Here is a 23,602-nt window from a genome sequence, read left to right on the forward strand (position 1 = left end):
AGAGAGATGTTTGAATTTGTATTTGATCGAGTGGAAAGGATCGTGGGTGATGGGAGGCTCTGGGTGGAAGGAAATTGGATGTTCCTATAAGAGTACAACTTGACCAACTTTTTGTTCTATGGCCACAATCAATATAGTTAAAAACGTACAATCTTTACCACCTCGGTATGGCTGAATCCAAAAAAAATAATTCACCATGCCATCTTTCGGTACAAGGAAAGGATCTTGGAATCGGCAAGGAGTAGTATGGCAATAGGAATGCAAAAGCTAATTACCTAATGGTCCCGCAGGGTGATGCAAGTTTCCCGAAGCAGGTAGCGTTGTTGTTTCCCGCGGCAGAGTTCCTTGTAGATGCTTCGATGAACCGTTTGATTCGATCATCTGGTTCACTGTATGAGGCCACGACCACGATGGGTACCGATGTCAGGTGAGCCGAGGTAGTTTAATTTTGATTCCCATAGCGTTTGAGTATGGGCCAAACAACAACGAAATCCAGCAGACACCATTTCAGGAGCACATGGATGTACGGACGTTATGGTAGTTCCGATGGTATGTTGGTAGTTGCATTGTGAATTCCGTTCGCATTTTGTTGGCAAATGTTTTGGTTTGTAACGTTTTTTTTTTTTGCGATATTACCATAACGAAACAAAATGGATGACGAAAATCAAAGCATGAGCCACATGAAAGAAAGAAGAAAAGAAACAAACCGGTCCAGTATGAGACAACTTTCAACTTACATGATAAGGCGATTCAATTTAGCGGTCTACAAAACAGTTAAGACTAAGGCGAGGGAGCAGGGAGTGGAAGATTAAGTGTAAGATAAAAAAGAAAATATACGCAAAAGCATTCAAATTGATGTCGCATTTACTGTAGGGTTGAAGTACATTCCTTAGCTTTTCTTTAAAAAGCATATCCTACAAGTATTAATATTTGAGTTCAGGCACAATCATTCTCTAACAAAAAGCTGCCAGATATTTAAGTATTAGAATGGAGGGGTTACTTATTGGATGTTTGATTTTATAGATATATTGCCTTACAGCTTACAGTCATCGATGTACATCGCTAATTACAATACATTTTATAGCAACTTTATAGCAAAACTAAAACGAATAACCAAGGATCGTCAAAGAGTGCTTTGGGGTACAAGGATCGTGAAGGGTGTCAGCTTCCCCGGCACGGGCTCACTTACATTGAATCGAAGAGTGTAGCTGATTGGGTGTGTTGCGTGCGTTGCGCACGTATATGCAGATCGTAATGCCGATGATGCACCCACAAACGACCAGACTGCTGACGCCGATCAGTATGACCCACGTCAGGTCGATGCCGAAGATCGTGTTGATGTACCGATCCGGGCCGGGGCAGAGGGAACCGACGGTTTCGTCCGACCCGTCCGCACAGTGATTGACACCGTCGCACACCAGGTCCGGGTGTATGCAGAAGTCGTGCAATGTACACCGAAAGTCCGCACAGTTCAGCTCTAGTAGTAGTAGTAGTAGAAGAAGTAGTAACGGATTGCTCGAGGTTAGTTCCCGGTTTGACCAACGTCTATATTCAGTTCATTGCGACGGTACTTACTTGAATCTTTGACGGATGTGATGACCATCTTGAAACCGTTTGTTTCCGTGCCCCAGTTGTCGGTCACGTACTTGAAGGTGAGAAAGTTCGTCTTCGTGAACAACGCTCCCACTGATTGTTTTGTGTCTTTGCAGGTCAGGTCCGCCTAGTAGAGGAGGAAGAACCAAGAGCCGCCCAGGAAGGCGTCGGGTGAGTGAGCTGCGAAACGAAAACTTCCATTCCATTTCCCCGTAACCGAGGATGCGTTTTTAACCCTCGGGAGGTAATAAATGAGATAAGTTAGGAAAGAATATCCTTTCCCCCAACGCTACGTGCTCCCGGTGTCTATTGGTACAACATTTCCTGATCCGCGGTGGTGATGGAAGGGAAGGGACAAAAGGATGATAAACGGAGTCCATAATTTTCAGAACGAATTCTCCCGTCCGCATCGCAACTATCCGGAAACATCTTCTATGCCATGATGGTGGACCAGATGACGGGAACGGCGGATGCCTGGCGGAGACGGACCGTTGATTGGCATAATATTTAAAATCTCTGACGTCTATTGTCTTGCGCTCGTGTCAGTTATCCAGCCAGCGCTAATGGCGATAAGCTTTTATAATTGTTTTTTAAACTGTTTGTAATCTTAACGGCGCACGATGAGTTTGGTGATGCTCTAACTACGACGATCTGGGATGCTTTTTACCGTCTTTGTGCTTGGTATTAAACATCACTTATAAATTTTTTGCTGCTTTAGTTTTTCTTTGGTTTTGTTGGAAACAATGTGGATTATATCCAGGAAAGAGATTTATTGGTACGAAGTGGTTTGCTTTCAATGTACCTTTGTTTTTCTCCGATAATGTTTGTATCAATTTGTAATAGTTTTCCCCGTTTTCGTTTTGTTGTTTTCGCTTACCTTATGCATACCGACAGCGTGTGCACCATCATATACATACAAATGATCATTACAGTCTAGTTGTAGCATATCGAAACGTAACATAAATCTCTGCAGTATGGAGTGCGTTTGAAACGTGACCACACAGTTAAGATTTCTCTCGTTCCTCGACAGGAGAGTAGCACCATCTATTTTTCTATAAAGTAACTGTAGAAAATGATTTTTACAGATCGATTCCATGTAATCTGCAATGAAAGAGAGAGAGAGAGAAGAAAATAAAATGTTAAAAAGGTAGTTGCAGTTCAGAAAAACGAGTTGTCAGCCAAAGCGTGAACAGACGGATTTATTATAAAATGATAGATGGGAACAGTTTTTTTAAAACTATTCTCATAGATCTGCGGTTCTTTTCCATACAACAGTTTTGATTTGTTCATTCACCTCAACGTGATTCGGTGATCGACAGGATCGATGGGAGTTTAATTAACCTACAATACGGTTCCGTTTCGCTGATGCCCTTCAGAGCAGGTTCGAGAGTGAAACAATACTGGAGCAACAAATAGCGATTGAAAACGGAAGATTAAAAATCATCGTGAGTAGGACAGGCAATTTCACTTTTTCATCCACTTTTGGTTGGTGTGTTTGTTTTTTGTTCTTTATATTTATTCATTGGTAACGAAAAACGAGAATCTGGAGCAACTTTCATTTGTGGTTGAGGGTAACAGCATTCAACCGTCGGTTTTTGGTTATTAAGTGTTTCCTGGCGTGGATGAAACCCAGTTTTTTACTTCTCCCCCTGCGAGCCCATCCTCGAATGGCATCGACAAGTTGTATCTGTGGTAAAAAACTGTCACAGATTTAGATATATCAGAAAGCACGGGGGAAAGTTCAGACAGTTGGTTGATTACTGAGGTGGTTTTGTGGGCCAGTTAATAAAATTCTTCAGCCGATATTCCATTTATATTCACGTGGAATCAGGAAGGATGTTGGTTGGCGGTAGATCCATCACTGTACATCGAATTAATCGAAAATAGGTTTTCCAGAATTGTTATGCCATTCAAAAGCACTTGAACCAGAGATTTGAAGCCGTCTGATGGTGTATTATTGTGGCATTTATAGTACAGATAGCTTAACGATGCTTTAAATAACCCACTAAGAAGGTGCTATAAAAGTGCCATAAAGCTGGACTAATTTTAGAGCCTAATTATTGCACCACCCCGACGATGCTCCAGACCGATGGACGAATTGGATCCTCGCTCTGTAGGCCATTTACGCGCCTTCCATTTTAACTGGGTCGACGGTGGAATCCATTTTTGCACTCTAAGTGCGCTGGTCCTCAAGCCAACCCGGGGGGCAGGTAGGGGAGGACTGGAAATACTAACATCACGCCTGCGTTACTACCACTAATTGGCTGTTGATTACGGTTCGTAAATAATACAAAAACCTCCGCGCCCGCGCTCAATTATGCTCAATTAAAAAGTAATTACTGTCCGACTGTCCGTTGTCCGAATGACCGACTGTCCGTTCGTCCTGAAACCCCACATGTGTGTGTGTGTGTGTTTCTGCGTATGCATAACCATGAGTATCGTTGTGTTATGGTGTGATGATAGTGGCATTAGTGAAACAACACCAATCAGTGACGATGCGGCAGGAGTCGCAGACATTTGCGTGTATGAATGTGCAGATTGGCGAGTGTGTGTTTTCTTTCTTCCGTTGTTTATTGTCCTGTTCTATCGTAAATCACGTTTCGGCACCGCATTATCAAGATTTTATCGATTACATCGCCGCATTAGAGACAACGGGAGGAGTGCTTTCGTACATGAATGGCGTTTGGGGGTGTTTTTCCTTGCCTTTTGGGTTTTTTTGCTGCTTATCTTTCTGTTTGTTTTCTTTTTTGTTTATGCGAAATCATCGTTTGGAGTCCCATGTGCGCCATGTGCACGTGTTGGTACGTTGCGACGGAGTGTGGTTCAATTTTTTTTGTTTTACTTCATTCTATCCTTACGAACGGGCAAGTTTGTTCACACTTGAGCAAAGGCACGAGCAGGACGTCGGTGTCATGAAGAGGACACTCTTGACACACTCTTGACACGGCACGGACCTGTCTTGTCGCGTATGTGGCTCACTGTGTGTGTGTGTCCCACAGGCAATAACAAGAAGCCCATGGCGGTAGGGAGGTGCGGAAGCGGGTCGGACACTGGTGACGTTGACATGTACGTGAGGTGAACGCAACCACGCGGCCAATCATGCGACCGACACGTTGGACTTCCGGGTCGGAATGATAGAACGTTTGCGTGGGAGAGTTAACTGATACAAGCTGTAAAACGAAGCTATAAAATCAAAGATATTTAATAACTCTCAAATTAAGAAATTTAATTGATTTTTGTCAGGGGAGCAGACAAGATAAAATTACCTAAATCAAAGAAAATAATGTATGTTTTTAAATGGTATCCAAGTGAATGCAAACAATAATATGAACAAAAGACCAAACAAAACAAATGTTGCGTTACCGGAATAAGCGTTTCTATACAGTCTAGTGTAAGGTCCGCTTTCTTTTTAAAGTATTATGATGAACAATCTAATAAAAACATCTCTTGACAAAGAAAGCCTTACGAAACAAAGTAAAATGGGGACAAAATCTGGCAATTCAGTCATGAACCGGCGCTATTGAAGGAGTCTGCCGAAGTGGATACTTAGTAAAAATACCCTCTGCCGCGACTAAGCTATTTCTTTCGTCTCATTATCATCATCCACCGCAAGAAAACGGACAGGGAAGGCATTTCACATGGTTCAAAAAACAAAACAAAAACTCTCTCGCGCACACACAACCTTCCACCTTTCGTTAGAGAGCCTTGAATATCACATTTTATAACGAATAACTTGCTTAATGATTTTGCGCCCCGGGCTCAAGTTGCTTTTAGTACGAGTATCATCACCGGTGGAGCCGGTGCCATTGTTGCCGGTGCATTTAATCCGACGCGCACTTGCAGCTTCAAGCTGCCACTTCGTGACGGTCCACTTGAAAGTGATAAGGCAAGCAATTAGTGAACCACTTTTCGCCCCATCCTTAAAGGGGTCGGCTGCCGGTTTGAAAAAAAAGGGCAATCTTGCTTTCCCGCGGGGGGGAAAAACCAGAAGGCCCTTCCCACCGGGGCAGTGGAAGAGGTTATTTGGTTTTTTTGGTGTGTGTGTGTGCTTGTGGATGTGGATTTGGCAACAATTTCAAAGTGCACGAGCGGAGTGAACGATTACGCCCGAAGAGGAAAAACCAATTCGGCGACACGTCAAACAAGCATTTCAAATGTAAACAAACATTGGTTAAGGTTTGGTGGGGCTGATTTTCGGCAATATATGGCCAATGGAACATCTTGTGGGAAATGTGGGAGATTTATTTAAGGACATTTTACAATTTTATATAGAGTTGTTGAACGGTTGAGAGGTCAGTTTCCGAGCCACTTTTAATAACACCAAGCAGGCACTGATTTTAATTCTTCTTTCCAACCAACTGTGGAATTGAAGAAAAATACTTTCATCAGATTTTTCTTAAATAATTTAGGGATCCTTTTTTGCCTTTTTTCCAACAACGGCAGGTGCGAGGGGATAAAAAACGTTATCTCGCCTTCCATTGCCAACCGCGTGCCTTTGGCCGTTGTTATGGATTTTTTCTTGTCTTCATCTTAGCGTGCCTTACATGTGAGGCATGGATACGACCCTGGCGGATGTAAGTTTCCTCCGATAAGGCCCGCAAAGCTCCCGGCCTCAACCCCCCTCCACACGACACCTTCGCTTCGCGCCGTTCGCGGAAGAAGACCCTCACCCACTTGAGTTCGGCGTTGCGTGAATTTCATCAGAGCACGCCGGCGTCCTTTTCATTGCGTTTCGTGCGCGTTTCCCGGCCCCGGCCAGCCACCATCCCTGCCTGCCGCCATTCCAGCGACACCGGCGAATGATCAAAGGACTAATGTGCCATTTTCGATTCGCTTCCTACTTTTCCGCATGGCTTACGATTTGCGAGCTGCTGCGGATGTTGTCTGTCTGATGCTGGGATTTCGTGCCAGCACTCCCAGGCTGGCCCAGGACAAAAGGACCGGTTTCCCATTCCACTCTCTTTCTGGCCGCTGGGGGAAGCTTCCCTCGATTGAAGTCTACAAAAGGGTCCTCCGCACGCACGAAGTTCACGCGGTGCACATCACAAAATAGCGAGTGAAGGACAGAGGGATATTGTTGGATGCTGTTTGTGTGCGTGTGTGTGTGTTGAATGGGACACACAAGAAGGCCCCATAATGACAGCTGCGTTATGTTAGCCTGCATTGACGTCTGTCCAGACGCAGGTCTTCAAGCGTCCGTCCAACTGGTTCGAGCTCCCGCTTTGGCACTTTCCCGTCACCATCGCAAGATGAAATGTTGGTTTGTCTCTCGGTCGGTTTGTTTTTCCCTCCCCCAAAAGGCAAATCCCTATAATCGTAGCAATTTATAAATTTCTATGCCGAACTAAGCTGAATCACAGTCAGGAAAGCGATCCGCTATCGGTTTGGGGAAAGGGAGCCGGATTTCCAAGCGGATCTTTCCTGGCGAAAGGACGTCTGGATTGAAATCGCAGGGAAAGGGCTCGGGGTTAAGCGAGTCGCAATCGGCTCCAATTGAAATATCCTTCGAATGTTCTCTTTCTGTCTTTAATCGAAGTGAAACTATTCGGTTGAATAAACGTCATTCAATTTCACTGATTTGTTTCTTATTTGTATAAAAATGCCAGAAATGAATAACGGCAATTGCTTCATTTCATTGAGTTATTTTCATTATAATAGTATTCTTTTTCCTTTCGTATGATAATCTACATAATGTATGGAAATTATGCCATTTATTTGAAATTTTGAAAAACTTGTTTTAAAGTATTTTAAGTAAAAATAATACCAAAAACCGCTAAGACTGAAAATAATAGTGTACAATTTGAAATACATTTTCCCGAGTTCAGCACAAAAAAGCAAAGTGCTTGCGACGGGAAATGTATGAAAAACTATCGCTGCATAAAAATCTCCCGCTTATCGCAGACACGCGCTGGATGCATTAGTCTTGCGGTGAATCAATTTTCCGCTGACGCCAACGCCGGAGAAAGGATAAGAAAAAGCAGCAAACCAGAGGAGAAAAAGTGAATCTACTCTGAAAGTTTAGTTTTACGAACACCCTGTGCACCCCAAAAGGAGCTGAACGCAAACGCGATCACGAACACACATATACAATGCCGAAAGATTTTCCGGTAACATCCGGTTCAATGGAAAATTCGATCGTGTTGTGGAGGATGGATGGTATTCCATTGGAGGACCGAAAATGTATAGATCCCCCCTCCACCGCCTCGTAGCCTCTTCACCAACGGTAATGAGCTTAAATTAGAACGAATAATCCACTCTCATTTCGCTTCCATTAGTGCATCGAAATACCGGGCCCCCCTACATTAACGGCAGCCCCCGGGAGGACAATACGGATCGGCGTAAGGAAACACGGTAGTAGAGCCGGTGTAGCGATAAAGCAATCCTTTGCAGCTTTAAGCGTGAATCTTGTGCGAGAAAGATTTGCGTAGCGAGTGGATGCGAGTGGCTTTTTGGCCCGCGTCTCGAAGGTTTTCCGTCGGCACAATCGAATTACCACATCTTAACCTCATCGAACCTTTACGCGCCCTCACCCGATAATGGGCTCCAGTGCATTGGCAAGCCCCGGGGAAGGTACTTAGGGCTGGTTGGGGCGAAAATCGATCGAGTTTTCGGGGAGATATTTTTCCATAAAATTCCTCCCCCGAAATGAGCATATCGGTAGTGTGCGCGAGCCTAGTAAGATGGCTGATCGAATTAATAACGCTCCTTATCGGCAGCACTACTTGGCTGTTACATCCAGCCGAGTTTGTAGATGGAGGGAGTATGGATGGTAGAGGGAGTCAACCACACCCGTACGTAAGGAGAGAAAATGAGTACGAATGTAATGCCAAAAAATGTAATCAGAACAAGGGCGCAGATGTTTCTTTATCAACTTCGTTGGAGTCCATATGTAACACCAGTCACATGTGTATAACTGTTTCGTGTTCATATATTCGGAGGATTTCCTGATAAGCTCAATATTAGAGCATATCTCTACTTTCCAGCACCGTCGAAAGTATATTCTTTAGTACCTTAGCTTCTACTAGAGATACTACTCTAGGAAAGGATTATCTTCTGAGAAAGGTAGATCGTTGTACCACACAAATTACACCGTTTACCTCAACTGGCAAAATAACAACATTCCGGGAATGATTTACGACCCCTGGACTGTTTGGTACGGCCCACGTCGGCCGGGTTTCAGGTACTTCTGCAGAATTGAGACAGAAAACAACTGTGTAAGAGGAGAGATTTGGTATTAGGCCGACGCCCGTTTGCAAACCACACTGTCGATTCCTCGCTTGTTCCCGTTTTCCCGTTTGGCGAACGGTATTTTCTCCTACATACCATACCTTTGTATTGTACGAGTACAATAGAGATTTAGAGCCAGAGATAGTAGAACGACTTTGCCTTGGAAATTGAAGCGGGAGGGTAATATCTCCTTGAAAAACAAAATTTCGACAGGCGTTCCAGTTTTTACTATCTCACTATTTTCAGCGTTATCCATCAGTACTCAGTTCAAAATTGACAAAATCCAAGAATTCGCTCCCAAAGTTCGCACCGGAGTGCGTCAGATCTTGTCAGATAAAGTTTTACCCACATTCCGGTGTTGTCTTCTTCCGCGCACTCCACCAAAAACATGAGCACATGAAACAAGTTTAAATCCATAAGGGTGTGGTCTACCCTCGCGTTTGTTGCTTCCAAAACGGCAGCTCAACGTAAGGTTGCCATTTCCTCGAGGTCGGGTTCATTTCGGCATCCATCCGGTGTTTCTTTTTCCCCTCTTTCCCTTGCGCAAAAACTTGCTGGAGGCTCGCTACCCACCTCCCCTACCCCTGGGGAGTAGTGGTTTTGTGGAAAAGGAATTCCCAGCACCAACTCTCGAGCCAACTTCCGAAAGGCCCGCGTATCTGGACCTAGTAGTGTAGGCCGCGCCTTCTGTGACGACTTTGTGTAGCAGTACACCAACAACTGCGTGACGTCCTTTTTATGCTTCTATTATAAATATCATCATAAATAATACATACAATCATATTCAATTTCCATTTCCATACCTTCTTCCGGTGCGAGTGTCATGAGTATGTGTGTGTGTGTGTGTTTGTACGTCGGCATGTACCGGATGTTTCGGAAAAGAGTTTCTTCCTTGTACGTCGCGTCTGAAGACTCCTATTCAATTCCTTTCCTCGCACCGCACGGAAATACGCTTAAGAATTCAAGCCGCAGGGCACAGTTTTCATCCAACAGACTTAGCCCTCAGACTTTGGAGGATTCTTACTCTAGGGATGTGTTTCTTGTACATTCATGCATATATGTGTTTGTACGCACCAATGTGATGTGTGAACCTCAGTTCCGAACAAGTATCGACAAAGTGTTTTCGTTCACATTGCGTTATGTCCTACATCCTTCTAGCTTCCGAAAAGCCTGTTGACCTCCCCGTAGGAAAAGCGGAGGCGTAACGTTTGGTTCAATTTCATAAATTATTCCTTCCCTCATTTTGGCGTCCCTGCGTGTGGTCTTTCGAGGGCTTGGACTCTCATAATAACAGAGAAACCCGTCGTTTGTTAGTTGGAATTGTTCCGTGTTTTGTTGTGGTCCCGCGGAGGGGTAGTTGGACATTTGCGAAAAACCAACCTACAAACACATCATAACATCGTTAAGTCGGGGATGTTGTCGGCAGTAATTTCGGCAGATGGTGAGTATATTCTTTTTATCCCAGCAGTACCGCTATATGGCAGTTCAGCGATACTATGAACCCGACTCATGGTGTTGGTGCGCCCGCTAGAATGACTGAAAGAAAGAAACCAGACACGAACAAACACAAAACACTACGACCAGCCTGACCTAGATCACTATTTTTAGATTAAGCAATAGCACACAGTCTGGTGTCTCTGACGACTCCCTAATGGTTCACGAATCAGAGTATCAGCGATTCAAACGTTCAGATGGGGGAGGGGGATTTTGGAGAACCTGACGTGCATCTACACGTGAGGGAGAGGAAAAAGTTTACTTCACGTCTCACAAACTTACTGCAAAAGGCACCACTAAGAGCCAAAGTCTAATATTAGAAGGAGCATGTAGTAGCAAGTATCTGCCACGGGGCACATTGTTGATAAAACCGATCACGTTTCTTCCATTTGTTGGCTCGTGAGCTCCCGGTGTCTCCCAGCGTAGGATAAAAGTTTAACTTTGGAAGGACCGGGTTAGGTGATTGGGTGGGTGGAAAGCTTTCCACAGCTTTTGGCAGCGTCTAGCAATTTCCAGCGCTCGTCGCTGCAGCGTGTTTTTAAGTGGTTAGTGGCGAGAACAAACTGGTTCACAGTCTCAAAAGGTTAATAAATAGTGGAACGAAACTGGGCGCTGACGCAGGTGTATTTCCAATGCACCATCGCTTGCCCGACTTCGGTATGCTAATGGATGCAAACGAAAAGCCCGCTATGTATCCAATATCGTAGGTTCGGTTAATGTAGGCAATCGATGGTGCAGCTCACGTACCGTGGACCGCGCCGACATTCCGGTCATTACGGAACGCGTTCGGTGAAGTGCATCGTTGTTAGAATAGTTCCTGCAGTATGGACACCCGCGTCATTGGCTGCGTCTATGTGAAGCCCTCCGGTGGCATATCATCCGCGTTCTTCATCACCCCGATGGGTTAGGTGAAACTTTCTTACACCGCGAGCTGCATGAGTGACACTCTGCCGACGTCGAAAGTATTACTGCTGTATGGACGGTAAACTTTTCTCTTACCTGGTACCGAACGGAAACCATCCCCGGTGAAGTTTACCGCTGAAAAGTGCGCAATTAATAATGGTACCTACTCGCCGGTAGTCCACCGGGAGCAGAAGCCTGGTGGCTAAAATATAAGTTGCTCCAAAGAAAGTTCGCGACGCTGGCTAAGGAGTGTGATACAGGAAGTCAAGTCCATCTGACACATGCAGAGATAGTCCGCCACCGTTCGGAACTGCAAACGGAACCATTAGGCTAGTGGCTGCTGTGCCGGTGGCCAACTTTTCCCGCCGAGATCTCCGGAAGTTTCCTACGCTGGTCGAAAAGTTTCCTTGAAGTAATTAATGGCGTTCGTACCTTGGTGACACGAGAAGCGTTCAGCGTAGACCTTTTAGGGATACTTTGACGTTATTGACAGTTATTAATTGGCCACAGTGCTCGCTGAGGCTGTAACCATGTGGGGGGAAAATCGAGAAACAGAATATAAAAAAGAGCTAAGGACCAAAGAGTTCTTATGGTCCGAACGGCAAACCTTTAGAACTTGAACTCCAGTGTTCTCCAGTTATTTTTGTTTAAACGTCAACCTGTCGGGATGGACAACTTTTAGAAGCCGCGCCTCCGGCTAGTCACTGTAGAACATAAAGTCAACCCTGGTGTGACTATCGTGATGCACTGACAGGATGAGTGCCACTTTGTGCAATTGAGTGTACGGAAGCCAAACTGTGCCGTGTCGCTCTGGCTGTTCCGGAGGAGCAAAAGAAGCAACCATCACACGGTTGTACGTACACTACGAGAGCAAACTTTTCCCATCCATCCATCCATCCGTCTACTGCCTCTGCTTCCTTTCGTCGTAAGTCGGCAAGGTGGTCAGGTTGCAACTGACATGGCTGCCTGTTGAACTGTCAATTATGGGTGTACACAGTTTTGACAATTGCACTACGTACACAAGGTGGCCTCTTGTGTGTGGATGGCTTTTAGAGCGATTACTGCACGGCGCTCCGGCCACGGTGTCTTCAGAAACCGCGCATGGAACGAAATTATAAATTTATTTCTAAATGAACCAAGACCGTGAGGTATGCCACAACAAAATCAACCGCACCTGATGCAATGGTTGGAGAATGGAACCGGCATCTAATGAGATTGGAGTAAAAGAATTGGACATCCAATCGCATACTGTACTGAAAACTTTCCTATATATTTTACATTGAAGCTTTGATGGTGCTGGTCTAGTCTTACAAAGGTAAACATTTCGATTCTCAGGGTATATTGTCGCTGATAAGACAGTCGATATTCAATTCATAGACATTAATACTCCGTTAAGATATGTTGCTTAACTTTGATCAATCAGAATTCATTAACGATTCATCAATCAGAATCAGAATTTATTTCGATCGATCGGAGATAAATTGAACTGATGAGTTTCCCTTTGAAAATTACATTCAGCTTTGTGCGAGGAACCTTCTCCTTAGGGAGTTTAAATTATCCCACGGCTCCACCGAAAGTAGATCTAGTGGTCTGATTTTCCGTCTGAAGTATCCTTGGATTTGGGAAAAAAGGTAGTCTAGCAATTCAATGGTAGATTTCCTACTGCATCCAAAGAAACTCGCGGTAGGATATGACCATAATTTCAACACTGAATTGATCAACGTTGGTAAAATGGTTTTTGAATTCTTGATTTCACCTCTACGCCATGAAGAGCGTTCGGCATGATTGCAATAAATTGAGGAGGTATAAAACCTACGCAGCTGGGAAGAATTTTTCCCCGTCTAGGACTTCACTTCAACATCGACATGAGGTGAATGTAAAATGTGTTGAAGTTCAAAGTTAGTCTTTCAATAATACACCCCAGCGTTGACTATTGATCCACGGTTTCTGAAGTTACCTAAACAAACATGCGCAACACGTGGACGGTACGGCAACAGCTACGCCACGTCGGTTCTGCACAAAACTTCGCTAACGTGGGTGTAATCAACCTACCCGACCTACAACCGTGGTCCACCCCAGATGGGATGCTGTGGGAGTACTTTCGTGGAAGTAGCTTCAATAGTTGACATTTAACTAAACATTCGACCCCTCCGGGCTCTCGAGATGAACGCGTTGCGACCGGGTGGCTAAAAAGTTGATCGCTGCTAAAAGTAAACAACCCCAAAAGGGCAGCAGTCGGTGGTAGGTTAAAATACAAAAGAACAACCTAATCTGCGGTTCGGTGGCGGTGAAGGTTGTTGCAAGCCAGAGGTGGAGGAGTTGGTGTATGTTTTTTGTGCTGTTGTCGTGCATCTGTACCAGCAAGAAACATGCTTCCTTTCGGTGCCTTTCGAATGCCCCGAGGAATCGAGTTACGCTAACGATACGCCTAACGATGTGGGCACAGGTTTCCACGAATATAACATGGGAAAAGCGTCGCTGTGACTTACAGAAAGGTAGGTATCTTCTCGGGGAACCTTCCAGCTCTTGTGAAGAGGTTAAAGTTTGATTTTCAAATTTAGAACATATTGCAGGTTAGAAATTTGTATAACTCTTCGAAAGCACTAAGAATTGATTGCCCGTTCCCAAATCTGCACAATTAATAAATACACCATTTCACCGCATTCCCCCCGTTAGGAAAAATAGAATACCAGCTGTACTGCCATTTACCTGCGGCATTAATCTTTAATTGACTGTGACGGGGCAAAAGAACTTGCCGAAACATTAACACTAACGGGCCCGGCGAACTGTTCTAGCGTACTAGATTTGCTACCTGTCCCGAACATTACGAACATCCCATTTACGACCACTTCCCCGCGTGGAGTTGGGGTTGGGAAAACTTCCGTCGCTCGTTGCCCTGGCGAAACAAATAAATGGCACACTTGGATGGTCAATCTCGAATAGGCGGAAGTGAACCTTCTGTTGCTCATAAACAGCATAACTAACGCCAGTGGCAGTTAACACCGTGCTCCGCATACTTCCTACTCCGGACGAAACGGGGAACTATGGCTTCCTGCACGAGGTGGAGTACGCCATTGCGCATTGTTTCTCGCAAACGACCTGGTGGAAGTGAAAGAGCTCTCCAGGTCCAGGTGGTTGGAAGCGCTATTTTCTAGGGTATTTTTTTTTCTTTTGCTGTCTTGCTGTTGTAACTTGAAATATGCCCGTACATTGGGAAAGCGGCCACGAACACTAAACGATGGCTCCGTTTTCCACATGCTATTCTATGATTGTTTAGTTCGTTTCTTCCCGTTCCTTTCTTAGTCGGCCGCATATCGGGCATCGGGCAATGGTCTGCACGTGACGCAGAAATGATAATAGCAATGATAGGGTATATGTAGTAAAGCTAGCACAATGGGGATCGGGTTCGGGAAAGGAAAATTCTCTTTGAGTCATCAGAAACATAGACGTAAACTATCCCGAGCTCTAAGGGTGTGCGGTGCAAGAGTAGCGTCTGTTTCTAACACAAGTATGTCTTTCATTTCAGATGCACAATAAGATGATGCTCGTGTTTATTTTCCTATAAACAATTTAAAAGCGGTTTCAGATTCTTTGAAACAAGACGTACTAATACAAAATACTATCGTTTGTGGAAATCGTCGGTAAATCAAAACACACTGGTTTATAAAACTTTGGCCTCTGAAGGAAAAACATTTCACTAACATGATCCTGTTCTGTTTGGTTCTGTTCGATTGCGATGCTTCATTCGTTCCGATTCAGCAAACTCAACCACTTGCGGGGTTGAATAAAACAGCCAAGTCAGCCTAACTCCGTTTCTTGATGTGTTTCGCAATGCTCGGAAATGATTCCCTTCTTTGCCCTACGCAGGAATTAACATTAACCATCACATGTTGTTGGTGCGGTGCAATGAATCATATCAGTTTGATTTTGCGGAATATTATGAGCAAACGAAGAATAGGCAGAAGAAGGAGGAAGGGGGAGGGGAGGACAGGGAAGTATGATAAATTATCCCCAATATGAGGGTTCGAGGGCACATGATTGACTCGTGTGCGTGCGTGTGTGAGTGAAGAAAGAGCGACATCTCCTTCCAAACAGTTAGGCAGTTGGACGCCGCTTGTGGAAAAGAAGTTCACCTAAGCCTGTCTAATGGAAACACGGTGGCATTTTTTCCCCCCCGTTCCCCATCTGCATGCGGCGATATCAATCGTTTTCCCGGTAGCAGGTTTTTTTTTCTTCATTTTTCCTCCGTTATCGTGCTGCCGCTTCGATTTTCCCGGCGGTCGCAGCTGACGTGAGGTGGTGCGTAAGCATTCGAACGCTTCTAGCGCTCGGAAGTTCGAGCGGAAGCGATATTGTGACGCCCTTGTGCACCTCCACTAACCCCCCCCCCCCCCCCTCACACCGCACCCCGCCTGGGTCGCGTTTGGCGCGCGATGTATGACTACTCATTTGAAAAGCAATTTCATTTTCCAATAATACCCGGATGAAACGTGATATCTTTGCGAGAAAAGCACTCGATTTATGATATATTTTGCACCCCACCCCACTCCTGCCGACCCGCGAACGCACCGGGAGGAAACCGGGAAACCTTGAGGGGAGGGGGGGGGGGTCGACTTCGGCTTCCTGTTGGGGGTGTCCGTGTCTGCCGATAATGGCAGTTGAAGGCCTTTGCTCGCATGACAGACAGGCGGAGATAGTATGACTTACGAAAGGATTCACGACTCGGCAGGCGAAGGGATGACGAAAAAATACCTCCACCAAGTTATTGGACGCATGACACGCATACACACACACACACACGCGAGCTAGTTTACCACATGGAATAGTGCGTCGTTCCGGGAAGCAGTTTCTGTCGAACGTTTCCAGGGAAAAAATCGCTGCCAGCACGTGGTTCTGTCAAGTGTGTCGAATAATGGAGTGAGGGAGAACTAATGGACCGGAGGGTGGGGGAGATGGAAATTAAGAATGTCGTCGCACGATTGTACGGAGCACGCATCATAATGGTTTTCCGAAGCTTGTTGTGTTCTTCGAATGGGCAATGGCAGCGGATGAGGTTTACTTTCCTATTAGCGTAACAGGATCTGCCCCGGGAAACACGATCGGAAGGAATAGGCGTAATGTGGCGCGTAAATCGGGCACGTGCTACCGTGCGCTGGTGGTAGTGGTGCCCGACTGAAGTGACCGATGCTGACAGGGCCGAGGGTCACACGGAAGAGCACGTGCTGCCTTCACGCTGGAGCACCTTTTTCCCGTGGACACAGACTTTTTCTTCGGATGCCACCGGAGAATCCCATTTCACCTTTCGCCTGGCACGAATGCAAATTGGATCCGATCGGGGCTTTCGGTGTACGGCGCCCGGGAGTGAGCGCAATATCGTTAGACGCACGACCTCGTACACTGATGGCCATCTGCGTGATCCAATACTAAATGGCGGAAGAAAAACCTACGCTTGAGTGTAATAAAAGTTGGCCGTAGTGGAATCGATTTGTACTTTTGGTGATAGGGAAACTAAAATCTTTCTTGCTCTGTAAACCTTGAAAGGTACATTATTTTCTGTTGAAAAAATTATTTGATGGTTAATAAGACTATTGGAATCTTGTCTTTCGGTATATTGCTCCAACAAAGACGAAAGAACCATACACAATAATTGAATGAATTTATTGATTTAAAAATTGATTGATGTTACTCTATCAAATGTAGTTTTGAAGCAATATGTTCTCATCGGCTTGCTACACAAAATTTCATTCCTATTTGGTCATGTAATAGTGGATTAAAAGGGTTTTTATTTTTATGTTAAACATAAGGTATAAGTAAGTGAATTCCTCGGTCCCATCCAACAATTGTTAGATTCTGTAGCTTTTTAGAAAAAGCTATTCGATTGTCTAATCCTGCAGTATTGTCCAGTTTTCAATTGCTGTTTTTGAAAGTATTATTAATTCAACTAAACCTTGTTTTTAGCTACTGCTATTCGGGATCCATTCAGAAGAGGTCTTGGAATAATCCCGTGCCCGTTTCATTCGATATCGCTAATCCGTTTGGATCCTTCTGATTCGCGTTCCGAAAAAAAGGACACACAAAAGTACCCCCCCTCAAGCGTGGCACGCGCCCACTAGCGGACGCTTATTCGATGCCGGCGAAGGTTTCACGAAACGGATTCGAATACTTCAACTAATGAGACCGAGAGTCTTCTTCCCGCTTCACCAGCGCTCTTCGGCAAAGCGTTTTCCCAAACCCGCCCGATGATCTGATTTAAATGAGCGCCTCCGCCATCGGTTTCGTAGCCCACCGTAGGCAAGGGGTAGTTGGGTAAAGGGTGGGATTTTAATTCTTTTTTTTTTACCGTCCACTGTGCCCCTCGGTTTTCCTTTTTTTCTTGCCATTTTCCGATGCACGCGATGTGGTTGAGCTAATTGTACGTGATGAGTACTAATGGATTTGTAAAACATGAGCTTATCAACCGAGTAGCAGAAAAAAAGAAAACAAATTAAGTGGAGAAAAGAAATGGAACGAATTAAGAAACGCAAGAGGCAGGCTAAAATAAACACTTGAACAGAAACCCGGAAGGTTCATTATTTGAGATGGTTATAAAAAGGAGAGCGAGAAAAGAGCTGAAGGTAATGAAAAAAGGATTTTCACAGTTTTTAACTTTTTCTTACAAAATTGGAATTTCATTTCAAAACCTTTATACCGTTTTATTTGTCAAATACATTGTTTTGAATTGTATATTTTAAAGGCAGTAACGTGTTTGCTTTAGATAAATTCTAAGCAAAATAAAACTCACCTTGAAAGTTTGTATTGTTTTAGAATTGAGCTTTTTCCAAATCAGTAATAAATTGTCTAATGTGAAAATTCTATTTCAACTTCTAGTTACACCATTCGGCAAAGTGGTTTTCAATGTCTGGTCATATTTAATTGCTGACTTTCCTTTGTGACACGCCATCGATGCAGCAGCGTCACGTATAAATTTGAAAATGCGGACTTCCAATAATCGTGGTGGAAACTATTTTCGGACGCAGGACGAAGTCCATTTTATCCAGCACTTCGCACGGAATATTTAATTGGAAGCTTTCAACGATAAGGTGAGGAGGAGGCAGGAGGTGGGGAGGGAGGGGGATGGTAGAGGATGGCGTGTGCTGCATAATGGAACACCTCGAAAGTTTATTTTTAGTGATGTGGCACTCATTTATTTCGGGATGCTTTAGTGACTAGGGAGTGTGAAAAGTGTACTGACTTATTCGTTGCTTGAAAACATGAATTTGGGTGCGGTGAAGTAACAAAAAGAAAAAAACGGTTCTTTGCGGGAAAAAAACGGAGCGTCCAATGGCAGCTCGTTTGGAAAATTACAAATTCCGTCTGCATCGCTCAATAGAGGTTCGTTTTTGTTGTCAACGCATTGATCGTCTTCGGGCGATGCGTACGTTTTGAGTTTGTGCCTTTTTCGAATCAATTGATATGGAAATCCAATTCCATATGCCCAAGACGCACGTCGAACATATCTTTTTCCCTCCCCGCTTCCAGCAGGGAAAAGCAAAGAGGGGCACAAAAAATATCCCCAAATAGAATGGCCATCCGCACCAACGGGTTCTTGGTGTAAATCCGCAGACATGCCGGGCCTGCTCAGCGGGAAAGCACCCATTTATGATATTAAACTTCATGGTACGGTTTCAACAGAGGGTTCTTGCGGGACGGGAGGAACCCGCTTTTCCTGGGCGAGGCCATCGGAGATAATGCAAAATATTTGGCACGTGTCATGTTGCAATAGTGAAGCCGTGTTGAAATGGATAACTTTTACTGGTCTGGAGGATCAAACGGAGCTCGGAGTGAGTGGAAATACATTTAGTTTCATAAATATGGCTTGCATTACAAAACCACCAGTAAACTGCAGAAACTGCACCAAACTATTCTCCCGACGCTTGGCCCTCTTTATTTATTGGCTTCACACCGGTTTACTGGGAAAGCCCTAGAAAGACATGCTCCCCCTTGATGTAGGGCGAGCTTGCAGTTCCGTGCGATGAAATATGACACTTTTCGCGCCCGAGAATATAATGAAGTGAAAAATCCCGTCAGAGGAACGAAAAGGCATTACCTCAACGCTCACTCATTTGTCCACCCTCGGTGCGATAAATGTCCAAATTGCATTTCGACTCGACCAGACTGCCAAATCGGGTCCACGTCATTCTTTTCCAAGTGTGGGTGGGGCCGAAGTGAAAAAAAAACTAGGGCCGAACTGTTTGAAACAGATCCGGTTGGCTTCGAATTCCCCCAGCGAAAACAGGCAATCGCAATCTGGGACGGAGCGGAAGGACCAAAAGCGTTCGGCTTTTGTGGTGGTAAAATTCAAGAAATGTCAACAAACTCCACAAGTTACCCCGAAGTCGTACCATCTTATACAGGGATTCTTAACTAATGTACTGGAATAAAACTCTAATTATAAATTTTGTCCTTAATACTCCAAAGTTATTGATTGAAAAGGTGTTAATGTCAAAAACAAATTCAAGCACTTAAGTTTTAAGTATGATATCTCTCATAAAAGTACTTCATAAAAATCTTTTAATTTCAGTAAATAAACTGCAAAACTGGTTGAGAATCTCTGAACCAAAATCAAAGGACACCCCAGGCACAAAAGGGACAGTGGTCTCCTCGCTTTGAACGGCGTTCCCTTTCGTTGTATAGTTGTTGATATTAGTTTCCCTCTATCCAAACATTTCACCACTCCATTTCCCCGTACCCCAGAACGTAGGGGACGAATTGGTCATGCATGTGATGTATTTGAAAGGTACGTGTGGTGATTTGCTAAAAACTTCCTCACATAACTGGTCGCATTCTCCATCACTCTCCACCTTTTGTCGCTTTTTCCGTCGGCGGATCTTCGGTCGTCCTGGCGTTTCTTTGCTGTGGCCGGTGCGATGACAAACATATTTTCACTCCGTTATGTTTCCCTCCCCGCCGGGCTGGGGGAGTTGCAGATTTGTTTTATTTTCCTTAACCTTTTCCCGTATGCCAGCGTTGGAGAGGAAAGAAAATACCCAGCAGTTGGGTGGGTTGAAAAAAGCAAAGCGAAGCAAACACACAGAGTTTTTTTATTTACTGAAAGTGGTTTAACCGAGGGGGGAAAGGGAAACATACGCGAGACGGGATTGCCAAATTGACCATTTACTGCCCCGACGGTAGCTGGAGCCTCATGTTTGTTTGAATTTTTAGTTTTCTCGTGCTAAGTTTCCCGTATTTAGTCGGCTTCCGGTTCCACTCGTGGGTTTGTCAAACGAAATTTAATATTGAGTTTTTATGCAAAAATAAAGAAAACCAGCAACTGAACGGCCCCACCCCGAGTGGTCGTTATCGCCCTGGAAATGGGCCGATCTTCGTGATAAGATAACGAAAATGTCAAACTCGAGCACCAACACGTATGCGTTGTGTTTGGCATACGAATGGGTGTTCCCGCAATGGACGAACCAAACCGTGGCCTTGCTTCGACATTCCGCACCCAAAACAGCACCCGAACCCCATGGCCGAGAAGTGAGGTTTCGGTACAACCCTCCGGGGGGCTGAAAGGCTAGGGGTCCCTGGTCGGGTTTTGAATCTTTCGCTTCGTTAGCTATGATCCTTCCGGCGTCGCGTTTTGCGCTATGTGAAACCCGGTGCCAGCGACGAACACCGACAGGACGAATCGCAGCGGAAAATCCACGGAATTTACGAGGAAAAATGCTAAAACATCTCATACCCCACCTCCACAGCCGCCCAGTAACAGCAGTGACGTTCCATTCCACGAACTATGGTGGATATTTTGGAATGTGTTACGTTACGGGGCATGCCTGTGTGTCTCTGTGCTTTCCGGTTGGGGCTCACACGACTTAGAAAACCGCCCTTTCCCTAGGTTCCCGTTGTCGGACGATGACGAGAAGGGGTTGCACGTGTGAGAACGGTGGACGTTAACTCCCAGCTGCATGTTTTATTCAATCATGCCTATCAGGAATTTCTGGATTACCCATCTCGCATTACCATACTCCTGACGCGACACTCACACATGCACCAAATTCGTGGTGGGAAAGATTTAAAAACGAATAAAATAGAAACCAGCTTGAAAAATGAGGTTAACTGGACTCATTTTCCAACAAAAAAAAGGTCCACATTCCAGGAACTTTACTGTTGCCTATGGGTTCGCTGTAACCTTATGGCATTACCGCGAAGGATGAGTTGGTAGGAACAAATTCCAGCATCAATATGGTGAATCGGTTTTAAGGTAAGCTTGTTTTAGCGCTATTCTACCTCTCGAAACTTGTAAATAATGGCGTACAGTAAAGCATTAAATTATACATAATGTGTTATGAAGAGGTTTTTATTCAGTAAATACAATTATTACTCTAACAATAGAACGAAACAGACCAAACAAGACTCAAGAACTGTACAAGCTTGTCTCATTCAAAATTATAATAACATAAACGGCTGCGTATGTTTATACACATTTGTGATGAAGTGAAACTGATTTGATTATTGGAAAAACTTCCAACTCTTTTGCAGAGAATGTATAAATATTCCGTTTTGAAAAACCTTCTAATCACATTTCTCCCCGACCAAAAAAACGACCTTTGAAGTATTCGCCAAACCAGTTGACTCAATGTTTAATTGAAACAAAACATTGCATATAATTACCGACGGTGTTGCAATCGTTTGCAGAGTTGTTCTAGTTGCTTTGGTATGAGTTTGTTTGTATGTCCGCATGTGGGTAGGGAAGAAGATGGTCCCCTTAGCCTAGCGCAAACCGAAATGAAAAAAAAATACATCGCGTCTTTGGCCAGTAAGACGTTTGGTTTCTCCTTGAGGACTTCTTGGAATTATTTGGCATGTTGGATAGGAGTGAGGAAAAACACAACAAACAAATAACAAGCATAAAAGAAAAACTCCCTTCCTACTTGGTGTGCAAAAGGAAATTTAAGCAGTGGAATAGATTGAAAAGAAAGACCCGGCTCGCTGTGGGTATTTTTTCCTTCGTTTTTTCCTTCCTTCTCCGTGTCCGGGCAAATCCTTCCCAAAAGAAATCCACGACAATGGATACACGCGGTACGAAGCGGACGAAAGCTGGAAGCTGTTCGCGTTTGCTTTCAAGTTTTGTGTCTTGAAGTGAGGCAAACAAGGCAATGAAAAGAAGGAAAAAATAGATGTAAAAAGAAACACAGAAAAGATATCATCCATTACATTCAACAAGTTTTCACTCCCACTTCTGGTCCGGTTTTGGGCATGGACTTTGGGACTCGAGCAACAAAAGAGGAAGGAAAAAAAGGTCCAAGCACAGGCATACATACACACACTTACGCGCACACACCCACACACGTCGGCACTGTGGGCAAAGAAAATCGAGCCACTTTTCACCCGTCGCCAGCTTTGCCGGGAAGATGGATTTGCGGCCGGTAAACCGAATAACGCCCGCGCCGAACGGAACCGAACCGTGTCTGGCGTCCATCGGGCGAGGGGGGAGAGAGAGAGGGCTTGCAAAGATGAAAGCCATAAAAGGGCGTCCATTTTCCTTCGTTTCAAATGAGTGAACGATTGCGGAGAAGGGAAGCAACGAAACCAAGGGGAAAACCGGAAGATATGATCATCATCAAGAAAAAAAGTAACGTAAAAGTCCAGCCGAAAGTAAAATCCATCCATCCGGGAGTTTCGGTGGTCCGAACGCTACCTGGATGCGCGGGAGAAAGTGTTCCAGCTCGTGGTGTTCGCAGTGTGAAAGCGGAAGCAAACAGGAGAAGAAGAAGAATCCAGAACACCGTAAAAGAAACGACTTCCGAAGAGACGTGTCTCTTCAATCCGCGCTGGGATATAAACACAACTCAAATAACTAATAAAGTAGGCGAGTGGTAGAATTTTTGCCGAGATTTCACCGACCCTCTTTCAACGTTTCCTCCGCGATTCGAATCCGCGAAACGAATAAAATCCGAAAATATTGCATTTTCGCAAAGAGAAAGGCGCTGTGTGTGTGTATGTGCTTACTGCAGGGAGAAGCCTTCGGAAGAGGCGTAGGTGCTAAGGAAAATGTTGGCTCCGTAATGGAGCGAAAGTGAAAAGACGAAGTAGAAAGAAAAACACAGCCGGACACTTCATACTTTCAGCCACATTTATGCCGATCCAAGCACTCGGAAATAGACGTACAAATTATGATAAAGATTAAGGTTCTTTAGGAAAGGCAAAGGAGATTGAAACCAGCAAGTAATAAGCATTGTGCATCGAGAAAGAAGGGCGGTGATAGCAACCGGGATCCATTATATTCACGTTACATTAGACTCAGTGTTTCTAGAATCATTCTTACATAGTTTCCAGATGGTGATTTTTGATGTTATCCTAAACTTGTTATTGGTTAGAACATGGATTTGTAATCTTAAAATCTAAA

The 23,602-nt window shown here is 44.6% G+C and overlaps 1 protein-coding gene across 1 annotated transcript in view; it reads right to left on the minus strand.

Annotated features, from left to right (window-relative positions):
- The window catches only part of LOC131271828 (uncharacterized), a 39,741-nt gene that overhangs the window by 2,196 nt on the left and 13,943 nt on the right, over positions 1 to 23,602 (minus strand). The window contains exons 2-5 of the mRNA XM_058273383.1: positions 2,471 to 2,694; positions 1,576 to 1,720; positions 1,190 to 1,477; positions 276 to 389 (exon numbers count right to left, since the gene is read on the minus strand). Coding sequence (XP_058129366.1) covers positions 276 to 389; positions 1,190 to 1,477; positions 1,576 to 1,720; positions 2,471 to 2,694 — 771 coding nt within the window. The remainder of the gene's footprint in view (positions 1 to 275; positions 390 to 1,189; positions 1,478 to 1,575; positions 1,721 to 2,470; positions 2,695 to 23,602) is intronic.

The sequence above is a fragment of the Anopheles coustani genome, chromosome 3 (assembly GCF_943734705.1).
Source record: "Anopheles coustani chromosome 3, idAnoCousDA_361_x.2, whole genome shotgun sequence".
NCBI classification, from domain to species: domain Eukaryota; kingdom Metazoa; phylum Arthropoda; class Insecta; order Diptera; family Culicidae; genus Anopheles; species Anopheles coustani.